At 35.6% G+C, this 12140-nt stretch overlaps 1 protein-coding gene across 1 annotated transcript in view; it reads right to left on the bottom strand.

Moving 5' to 3' along the window:
- The window catches only part of TBC1D19 (TBC1 domain family member 19), a 115142-nt gene that overhangs the window by 72613 nt on the left and 30389 nt on the right, over nt 1-12140 (bottom strand). Inside the window, 6 exon segments of the mRNA XM_013978566.2 lie at nt 269-341; nt 4911-5021; nt 9023-9069; nt 10657-10674; nt 10677-10719; nt 11758-11832. Coding sequence (XP_013834020.2) covers nt 269-341; nt 4911-5021; nt 9023-9069; nt 10657-10674; nt 10677-10719; nt 11758-11832 — 367 coding nt within the window.

Below are 12140 nucleotides of genomic sequence, written 5' to 3'. Positions count from 1 at the left end.
AAGATTTTGGCAACAAAATGACTTATGCATGTCTAAGGACTTCTCAAAATTATTTTAAAGACCTTTGAACAAAAAGACAAAATCTAACTGAACTCTACTAATTATAACATACAAGATTCTATTCAATCATGACTAGTAACCAAGGAGAAGCAAAAAGCATGTTCGTTGTCAGACATTAAAAAGGGACTAGATAAACTGGGAAATGCCAATTAAACTTAAACACACTCTCGTTTTCATTTACCATACGCCATATGGAAGAAATACTAACCAGGAGGCACTTGTGTAGAGTCATCTATACCCAGTTGTCCTGTAGACAAGCCGAGTTCTACAAAGAATTCTTTCTGGAAAACAACACATAGGATTAACATACCTCTCAGACTTTGCCACACATTTTTAAAAATCATCGTCACCTAAACATCAACTTAAATGAAAATCATAATGTAAAATATATCTTTGCTTCACTCAATTATCTAAAAAAGAAAAGGATATTATTGATCCTTTAAATATAATTCTTTAGTCCAAAAATTTCCCTTTTTAGGTAAGCTAATCAGTAAAATAATGAATGATTATCCTTTCGAGTTAAGAACTAATAATATTCAAATCTTTCCTGAAACATACATATACACACAGCATATGTTGCACTTATCAATTTTATTTTCTAAATTCATTGTTTAGAATTACCAATATATTCTGCAACTGTGCTTTCCACGGTACTGTACTTCACTCAGCTCTGAATCAACTGAACAACTTAAATTACTGTTTAAGTAAAATTAGACTATCAAGTGCTTTGTGAAAATAAAAATATATTAGATTTATTCTCTAGACTTCCTCTACTTATTTAGTAATGTCTAAGGAAAGTAATCATGTTTTGTCTGTTACTTTTAAAATATATAACAACCCCATATTATTCACATTATTTTTATTACCTAAGTAATTAGATATTTCTATTAATATTTGCCTCAATGTTTGTTACTATTCTAACTGCTAAAACCAAACGTCCTTCTCTTTTAAAAAATGGAATCAGTTTTATTCCTTCATAATTAACTATTGTTATTTAAGTTAGTGATTTATTTGTCTCTCACAAGATAGTTATTCAGCCTAACACAATTTCATTTTTCTGTCAGTTTTAAATAACTGCCCCATTATATTTTAATTTTTAACTAAACTTAATTTTTACCAATACATTAAAAAGCATTGTAGCTCATGTTACCAATTTTTAATGACTAAAGAGATACAAATTCAACATCACTCTTCTCTCCACCTTCTCCCAGCATCGTTGCTCTGAAAAATGTACTGATCCCGCTTCCCGACCAAATTGTGGAGAGGAAAGCCAGTTATATTACTAAGCAATATAATTTACTGAAAAAATATGACCCTTGAGTGGCAAATCACATCTGAAATGGAAGACTGCAATGGACTATAAGAGTCTATTGGAAAACACAGGCCTTAGCTATACCTGGTGTGCCTCTTGAGAGGACTTGGAAGCTATGCTCAAGTGCATGACAAGAAATGGCTCTTATTGTATATAAGACTTTCCAATGCTGTGCCTACGTAACCTTGTCACTTCCAATTGCATGCATTCCTTGTGCAGGCTGGAAGTAGCATCTGGTTGGCTGTAAGGACTTCCAGTGAAGATATACTGACATGCTATGTTTTCTATCCTGTATTATTCCACAAATTTAAGTGAGCCTCGCACCAGGTCTTGGCCTATTGTATCTTGTGAGTGTAGATGTAAATTCTGACCTGAAATAACCATTACCAATCATATAAGCACTTCCCTAAATTGGCTTTTTCCTCAACCTTATTTTTTTATTTGTTTAGTTTTGACCGGCATCTTTCAAATTGAAAGATTTCAAATATCTGGAGATCCTAGGCTGGTCAGTCATAGTTAGAATTGAGGCAATGAACAACAGACTGCAAGCTCTATCTGCAGGACTGGGCACAGTTGGTGAGCTTCACTGTGAAGGAATTTTATAGCCAATTAGCTGTTTTTCTCTTTTCTTCTTCCTTTTTTTTTTTTTTTTTTTTTTTTTTTGGTCAGGGTTCTTCAAATCTCTGGTAGCCTCTCTGGCATTCTAAAGTTGGTGGAGGGTAAAGAGAGAGAGACTGGGCAGACAAGGTGGTAGTGGTAGAGGATAAGGGTATTAGTCTCACTCTTTGGTCGACTTTCACTTAATTTCTTTGTTTTCAATACAGTGGCTCATTCCTTCAGCTCTCCATCTGAGGCCTAAGTTCATAGGCTTTCTGATTCTGTTTCTGTAATGAATATATATATTCATTAGCTGGTCTCTTGTGGGGAAGAAGGAGTCACCAGAATATGCAGCATGGGAAACATCTGGAGGTCTCAACCCTCCTGATGCAGACTTTACGCAATCTCCATTTTCAGCCCTGTGTCTCACTATGGCCTTCTATAACACGTGATGTCGCCAATTCTTGATCCTTTCCAAAGTTTTAGGGGAAAAAAATCATCTGGCTTCTTGTATCAGTCAGAGTTCAGTTAAGAAATAGAAATATACCAGAAATGTGAACAGGGAAATAGAACTAGCAAATGCAGAAAGCAACTATGACTTCTAGGCTGAATGAAAGTGAACCAAGAAGGAACTAAGAACTCAGAAAGGGTCCCCCATGCCCTCAAGACTGAGATTCAGACTTTTAACGAGAGAGTATAAAGAAGAGCCTTGCCAGAGAAGTACAGGCTGGAGCTGGTTGACCGAGGGCTGCAGAGAGGAGAGTTACTGGGCCTTCTGCTTGCTGATATGCTGGCTTCTGTACATGGAGAGCCCCTTTCTCCTGCAGTGTCCCTCCAGAACCCTCTATTGAAAAAGACTAACATCAACCTAGTTAGTAAAAAAGAAATGTTTAGGAGCTCCCCCCAGTGGCCTAGTAGTTTAGGATTCAGCGTTGTCACTTCTATGGCAAGAGTTGGATCCCTGTCCTGGGACCTTCTACCTGCTTGGGCACGGTAGAAAAAAAAAAGAAATCTCTATAAGGTCAAGCTCCAGTAAAATAAAATTTGTGGGGGAGTAGATTTGGGAAACTACAATGAAGTATCACCACACACTTGTCAGAATAGTCATCATCAAAAAGTCTATAGTCTATAAATAATAAATGTCGGAGAATGTGTAGAAAAATGGGAACCCTCCTACACTGTTGGTGGGAATGTAAACTGGTGCAGCCACTGCAGAAAATAGTATGGCGTTCCTTAAAAAACTAGAGTTACTATATAATCCAGCAATCCCACTCTTCGGCATATACCAGGAAAAGAAAATTCTAATTCAAAAAGATACATGTACCTCAATATTCATAGTAGCACTACGTACAACAGCCAAGACATGGAAGCAATGTAAGTATCCATCAACAGAAGAATGTTTAAAGAAGATGCGGTGGGGAGTTCCCGTCATGGAGCAGTGGTCCGACTAGGAACCATGAGGTTGCGGGTTCGATCCCTGGCCTTGCTCAGGGGTTAAGGATCCGGTGTTGCCATGAGCTATGGTGTAGGTTGCAGACATGGCTCGGATCCCGTGTTGCTGTGGCTCTGGCGTGGGCCATCGGCTACAGCTCCTATTTGACCCCTAGCCTGGGAACCTCCATATGCCGCAGAAGCAGCCCTAGAAAAGGCAGAAAGACAAAAAAAAAAAAAAAATGCGGTGGGTGTGTACAAACATATTCATATACAAAGGACTATTACTCAGCCATAAAAAGAATGAAATATTGCCATTTGCAGCAACACAGGTGGACCCAGAGATCATATTAAGTCAAGTAAGTCAGACAAAGACAAATATTACATCACTTATATACAGAATCTAAAAAAAAAGGAACTTACTACAAAACAAAAGCAGACTCACAGACACAGAAAACAAACTTATGCTTACCAAAGGGGGAAACGGCGAGGGGAGGGATAAATTAAAAGTATGAGATTAACAGATATACACTACTATAGATAAAATAAATGACAAGGATTTACTATATAGTACAGAGAACTATAGTCAATATCTGTAATAACCTATAATGGAAAAGAATCTGAAAAAGAATATATATGTGTATATACATATCAAACAGATTCACTTTGCTGTATACTGGAAACTAACACAATATTGTAAATCAATTAATAGTTCAATTTTTAATTAAGGTGGATTTGAACTGAAAGATAACAGATTGCTTACTGGCACATTTCTCATCCACACTTCCCACTTTTCAGAGGCATAAGGCTTGACCTTCTTCAAGTGCAAGGCATTTGTCATTCTCCTACCAGCTCTTTAATACTTAACATTGTAAATCTTAGATACAAGTTGTTTCTTAGTTTCACCAAAGATAGCACTTATATTTCTGTGCTCATTATTGTTTTGGGATAATTAACAAAAGAAAGAATAATGGTAATTTTTTTAACTCCTTTATCAGGATATCTCCCTACCTTTCTATAACTACTCTATTTTAAAAGTAATTTCCTTACCAAAATGCGCCAGTCTCTCGAGTAAAGACAATCTTTGCCCCATTTGTGTTCCTTTATTTCCCTCAATGCCTCACCACGTATATACTTAATTAAGGTGGGCTGAATTAAATGAAATCTACATTCTTAAATTTTTTTATAAAATTCACAATTTGTTTCAATCAGTTTTATAATCATGCATCAGGCACTCGAATCCCAACAGGAGTCTTATAAATCTATGCTGTTAATTACGATAAGAAATAAGCAAAAGCATTTATAGATCAATGAATGCTCATCTTTAATCCTGCTAGAAAAACAATCACTCTCTATAGAACATATTTACAATAAAAAAAAAACCTTTTCATTTTATTCATTTATTTAGTGAGTAGATTATTTTATTGCTTTAGGCATATGCTGCACTAAAATATTTTTCTAATAGTAGTTTTCTAAATATGTTAATTTCTTTTTAAATGCCTATACTTACCAACTCAGGGATGTCTTTTACTTTGAGAGGAACTTGGATTAAACCCAAATGAGTCCTGAAACTAAGAGAATCACCACTTTCATAATTTGGGTTGCGAAGATTAATTAATACCTTTAAAAACAAATTCAACAAAATTGGTTAGTTTCTTTACAGAATATTTACACTTATAAATTTGGCAGTGATGGATATTCTTGGTATATCATCACAAAATTAATAACAGTTTGGTTATGCATGTACTTTACATAATGAAAATTATAAAATTATATTAAAATATTAAAATACTATAAATACGCTTTTAATATTCCAACATATGATCTACCATATAAAACTCTAAAAAGTTAAAAAAAACTTTTTGATGGTAAGAAAAAATAAAAGTTGTTTGATTATAATTTTTTCCAGGGAAAATGGCAGAAAAATCTAAATTGCTTGATTGTAATTATTTTCCAGGGAAAATCTTAGAAGCAAGTCTAATCCTTTTAAAAAGAGATATTGACAGAGTTCCCACTGTGGTGCAGTGGTTTAAGAATCTGTCTGCAGCAGCTCAGGTCACTGCAAAGGGGTGGGTTTGATCCCTGGCCTGACAGAGTGGGTAAAAAATCTGATGTAGGTTTCAGCTGTGGCTCAGATTCGATCTCTCACTTGGAAACTTCCATATGCCACAGGTACAGCCATAAAATTTTAAAAATAAAAAATAAAAACAGATATTGACAAGGTTTATAGAAAGACGGTAGAGTAACATAAGGTGCTGCCTCTATGTCAACCCAAAGGTAAGACAATTTTTCAGAAGCCAAGCTAACAAGAAAGACGATTTATATATTTTTTCAAAACTAAGTAGATTAAAAAATCTTAGATATTTGCCTATCCTTTAATCTAGGAGTCTCATTCCTATGAGTATGATTATGGAAATAATTCATGCTGTTTGCAGAGACAGTGTATGAAAAAACATCAAGGAAGTACTGTTTATAACAGAAAAATATGAAACAACTTAAAACATTCCATTAGAACACATTACCTAAATAAATTATGCTTAATTCATATAAGATACAGTGTAATATGCCTCGATGAATAAATATCACAATATAGTAAGTTAAAAAGTGATAGCATAATTGTGTTAATTGCTGTATGATGGTATTAGGAGTAATTTTTGTTTTAAATTTTTTTCTTATATGTGTTTTCTTATTTTTCTAACAATTAACATACATTTTGGGGAGGGAAAAGCAGTAATTTCAAAAAGTATTTTTAAATTGAAACTCTTTAGGTAAAGAAACTATCACGAATCCAGTGAAGGAGATTACAATGACAGAAAACCTCTCATGTCTGAAGAATGTATTAATAAACTGAAAACTAATGGCTGATAAAATGGAATATGGTATAAGGCCAAGAGAATTTCCTAAAACTGCAAACACCAAATTGAAACTAAAAATCTCAAAGGTATTTGTTTCAAAAATTGAGCAAAGAATCAACAGTGTTAAATATAGACTAACATAGAACAAAACAATTTTAGTCTAATTACACAAATAAGGGATCATACTGCATGGGAAACTCAAAACACAGAACTGAAAAGAAAAGGAAACCATGAATACATGGCCAAGTGAAAAGAGAAAGTATTAGAAATGCAGAAAGTATAACTAAGGAAATGATTATAGAAAATGTTCTTGAGTTAAAGAAGAATCTCAGCATAACTAATAAAAGGATCAATTCAGTAACAGTCCTCAAGCAAATAGAACACTACGATTATTAAGGAGAAAACATAGTTAGAGGTAACCACATAAAAATTACATGAAATTTAAGTGTTAGAGAAGGGAGGAGTTTAGGAGAAACTTTACTAAGCTAAGAGAAATAATGCTATCACCATTAAGGCAGTTTCAAACTGACTAAATTTTAAAAGGACACTACTTGCAATTGTAAACAGCCTGAGATAATTATAATGATGTTTTATGCTGGCTGGCAACTGGTGCCAGAGACAGCAGGTCCAGGAAAGAAATAAAAATGTGAAAGATCCAATCATTCTCTTACTCATGCGCTCAGCTCCTCTTTATAGAGAAACGAGCATGTGCAAGCACGTTTCCCTGTCCGAAAGAGAGCCGTTTGGTTTTGGCAGCTCTATCTTCAGCGATACTGAACATCTGTTAGTGACCCTTGGCCAAGATGGGACGAGAGGCACTGATTAGTCATTTCTAAAGTGCTATTAAGTGTTCCTGGAGGCACTCCGTATTATTTACATTGCTTTCCGAGAATGTACAGATTGCTGATTGCACCTGAATTACCACTGGGGTAGAAAAGACCCCTCGGAAAACTTGTGCCTTGACTCCCAGGACAAAAGAATCTTGCATGTACCTTGGTGATTCATAACCCAAAGACAGAGTGCATCTTGTGCAACTCAGAAAGGCCCTGGGAGCTGTGTCTAGAAATGTCTATCTCTTTGTATCCGCAAGTGCTTTCTTTCACTTGCTGAAAGAAAGCCTTATGTGGGTGTTATTTTGTGAGTAAAGTCTTGCAAATCTTCAGTTATCTGACTTGACTCTGTAATTGTTTCGGCAGTGAACAAAACTTCCATCTGATAGAGGAAGGCAGGCAATAAGCAAAATAGAAAAGATAATATGTTATATAATGATAAATGCTATGGAGAAAAACAAAGTAGGAAAGGTCTAGAAGGAGTTCCAAGCAAGGGAGCCAGAGGTGGGGGCGGGGGGTAGAGCTGTGCTGAGAAGTTGACATTTTTTTTGTGTGTGTATGTGTTTGAATTTTTTCCATGAATGTTCCTTTTTTTAGTTGAAATACAGTCAACATACAATATTATGTTAGTTTCAAGTGTACTACATAGTGATTTGATATTTGCATATATTATGACATGATCGTCAGGATAGGTCTAGTAACCATCTGTACTCATACAAAGTAATTACAATATTATTGAGCATACCTTTTTATGCTGAGAAGGTGACATTTCAGCAAAGACATAAGGAGTGAGGGAACATACACACAAGTATCTGGGGAAAGCAGTGCAGGCAGAGAAAACAAGGAGCAAAGGTCCTTGAATGGCAGGAAGCCAGGGGGAAGCAAGGAGGCTAAAGCAGCAGGAGTAGAACAATCAGGAGGGAAAGGAATAGGAGATGAACCCAGAGAGGTGATGGGGTATAAATCGGATAAACAGGACATTTTAGGTCACTGTTATGACTTTGATTTCTAAGTAGAATGAGATGGAAAGTCACTGGGTCCAGAAGAGTGGCTTCTTCAGAAATGTACTTCTAAGGCTTCCTCTAGAAACTCTGCTAAGAACAAATTCTAGGTGGGCAAAGATAGAAGCAGAAGGAGCGACTAAGAGGCTACTGAAATAGTCCAGACAAGAGATGGCAGCTTGTACCAGTGACAGAGGAATGGAGCTGATAAGTGGATGGATTCTGGATGTACCTCGAAGGTGAAGCCGAAAGGATTTGCTGATGGATTGCATGGAAGGTACAAGAGAAAAAGCAGACTCGAAGATGGGGAATTAGAATAATTAGTGAGTCCTAACTGCCTACTGAAGAGTTCCACTTGAATGCTCAATAGGCTCTCAAATTTAATTAAGCTCATCGTTCACTAATGGACCTGTTCCTTTTCCTCTATTTTCTACCTCAAGGGTAAGTTACCACTGCCCGATTGCCCAATCCAGTCAATTAAAGACCTTCCTTTTCTTTCCTTTCTCTCAAATGCCGTAGGTCTAATCAGTTCCCAAATTTCCCTTAAAAATCCCTCAAGTCTTTTGAATTCTTTTCATTTTCGAATGTCCCCTTAGTTCAGACCTTTATCATGCCTTGTCTGAATTACCAGAACAGAGAGGAAATAAAAAAGGAAAGGATTCCCTGAGCATTACATGTGCCGGGCAGCAGGCTACATGATTTACAGTCACGATTTTTTAATCGAATCTTCCTGATTTACTTGCCTCTAATCTTTCCACACTGGAATGTATTTTCCATGAGCAATTTACCAACACAAATTGATCACGTTATCCCACTGCTTTAGTGGTTCCAAGGGTTTTTACATGGTGATCCCTCTGCCTGGAGATATTCTTATATCATCATTTATTTTATATTTTTACCTTATTAATATACATGTATTTAACCAATAGAACCTACCTCAAGAAAATCCTTAGGTGCGTAAACAGGTCTGAAAAGGCTTAAATCTAGGATTAATAAGATAGATTAAAACAAAATTTGATTATATTATATAAATGCTTTTTAATAACAAATTTCAATGATTCTTTCATATGTTGCTATATAGCTAGATTAATTCAAATATTTGCAGCATATCAATTATTTGTCATGCATTGTGTTAAGTTCTGGACCAACAAGAATAACAAGACAATCCCTTCCTTGACAGCCTAGATGACATATTCTGGAAGAAATGAGGAGTCCCTCTTTCATAATTTTGTAATTGGTTATTTGTCATTAAATAGAAAGACCATGTCAATATAACATTGAAGTTCTAGATGAGAATCATCAAGGTACTTAGAATAAAAATAATGCATTTTTAGTGAATTCCTGTAGTTGTATTGAACTGTTCTCCCTTTTGAACTTCTATATCACACTACTTCCTTTATGATGGTACAATTGCTTACCTATTCCCCTCACCTTTTTTGTTAAAGAAGGAGTGGTGAGGAACTATGTACATGTCTACCTAAACAATTATAATAGATATAGAAATTTTTTCATAGTAAATATTATATGTTATCACTTATTACAGGTTTGTAAAATTGATTTGAGTGACTCGATTTTAAACATTAAAATGAACCAAAATAAATTCTTTAAAACACTTTAGAAGTCTTAAAACTTTTCAACTTTAACCCATTTTCCCCCTGCTTTTTAGGGCTGCATGTGCAGCATGTGGAAGTTCCCAGACTAGCGGTGGAATCGAGCTGCAGCTGCCAGCCTACACCACAGCCACAGCAATGCCAGATTCAAGCTGCATCTGTGACCTACACCACAGCTAACCACAATGCCAGATCCTTAACCCACTGAGCAGGGATGGAACCCACATTCTCATGGATACTTGTTGGGTTCATTACTGCTGAGCCACAACAGGAACTCCTTAACCCATTTTTAACATTTCAATGTAATCAAAGCTTGAAAGAGATTTACCTTAATTATGATTCTAAGAAATCCACTGAATGATTTAATTTAGTTTTATAAAAATGTTTTCAAATGCTGCTTTAAAAAAAGATAATTGATTTAAGCATTCTCAAAACAATGGAGCACACTCTGAAAAGACAAAACAAAACAAAACAAGGAGTTCCTGTCTTGAGCAGTGGAAAGGAATCTGACTAGGAACCATGAGGTTGCAGGTTCGACCCCTGGCCTTACTCAGTGGGTTACGGGTCCAGCAATGCCATGGAGCAGTGGTGTAGGTCACAGACATGGCTTGGATCATGCATTGCTGTGGCTGTGGTGTAGACTGGCAGCTGTAGCTCCGATTTGACCCCTAGCCTGGGAGCCTCCATATGCTTCGGGTGTGGCCCTAAGAACAAACAAAACAAAACAACACAAAACAAAATGAAAACAATGGAGAAGACTGACTAAAGTTAGAAATTTTAAACTGCAAAGCAGAAGTATAAGCAAACAAAATAGATGATAGTAAATTAGCGGGGAGGAAGGTTGCTCTTTCAAAAAAAAAAAAAGTTAATACTGTTATTTGGGATTCACACTTAAAAAGGCAGTTTTTTTTTTTTTTTTTTTTCCCAGTACCACATTTTGAAAAAAAGTTTTCCATATACCTGGTTCATCAGTCCCATTTCATTCCATTTATTGAGAAGTTCTTTCTGTTCTCCAACTGGCCTCTAAAAAAGGTAATTTTAAAACTGGTTTCATTTTGCAAAGTTAAGCAATGAAGCTTAAAAATAAGAATCAGTACCTTACTAAAAGCTTAAATAAGCTATCATAACACAAGAAAAATAATTTCATTACATATGGTAGCTATGGGGAATTACATTTAAATGATTATTATTTAACTATTACATTATATGGAGTCTCAATGGCTCAGTTAAATATGGTGCTAATGAATCCAAGAATAGAAGGTAAATGATCTGTAATGGCCAGTAAAATTTCACAAAGAAAAACTGCTCCTCAGTCACACACTATATCTCTCACCCCATCCAGCAATCTCAGAAATGCAATGCAAGGGGGACTGGCCAAGAGAGTGTGACTGTGAGTCAGTAGCATCATCTTCCTACACGAAAGACAGTATATTACACAGTACTAGACATTTAGGTAGTTTTTCATATAAATTTATTCTTTTTTTTACACCAGCTTTTTGGTGCCTTCAGTGACTTGTGCTTTGATATTATCCAAATATACCCTGTGCTCTGTCCACAGCTGGGAATAAATAGCAGGTGGGGAGAATGAAGTGAAGAGAAACTTGTTCTCTCCTACTCTGAGCAGCTATAAAGAATCCAGAACATTCCTCAAGTGGTTTTTCCCTCCTTTTTCATCTCTTCACTCTCAAAGCCCAGAGTGACAGATAAATGTGGACTGTTAGATCTAAATACTTCTGCAGAGAGATGACAAAGCATTCAAGAAGACTAAAGGTAATGAAAGTCTTTAAGGCGCATTTATAGCCTTACAGACAAATCTCTAAATAACCTATACTGTAGAGTCTATATTTATTCTCAAGATATGTTTATTTTGAAAAGTATTACAGCATACCTAATAGAAATCTGTTTAGACTACACTCCCATAGTTGGCCTTTTACAGATTTTTGTTTCAAAACAAACTGATATACTAGTAAAAGAAAAACAAGATAAACCTGCCTACAGCTATAACTTCATGATCCTTCCTAGTACTTGATTCACAATAAAATACTTAAATGTTAAACATACCTTTCGCGCCAATGGGATGCTCAGTTCAGTGCACATACTATTTAAACTCTTCAAAATTCTTTTTTCCCAACTTCCCTGAAACATAGGGAACAATCTATTATTTTTGGTTAACCATACCAAAACTGATTTAAAAATTAAAGATATTATGAGTTATATGGAAACAGTGAAGTTGGTTGAGATTGGTTATCTTTATTCATTAGTTTACTAAACAAAGTTGATTGCTGCCTACTATGTGCCAGATACTATCCTTAGTGCTGTGAAGCAAGCCATGAACAACAGGAAGTCTCAGTCCTCATGAACTGTTGTTCCAGCGGCGGGTGGGAATGAAGATAGATTGAAAAAAAAATCATTATGTTATGGTAATAAACATTATAAGGGAAAAT

This window comes from Sus scrofa, chromosome 8, assembly GCF_000003025.6.
Source record: "Sus scrofa isolate TJ Tabasco breed Duroc chromosome 8, Sscrofa11.1, whole genome shotgun sequence".
Classification (NCBI taxonomy): domain Eukaryota; kingdom Metazoa; phylum Chordata; class Mammalia; order Artiodactyla; family Suidae; genus Sus; species Sus scrofa.
Note: the sequence above shows the minus strand (reverse complement) of the source record. Positions and strands in the feature narration are given on the sequence as shown.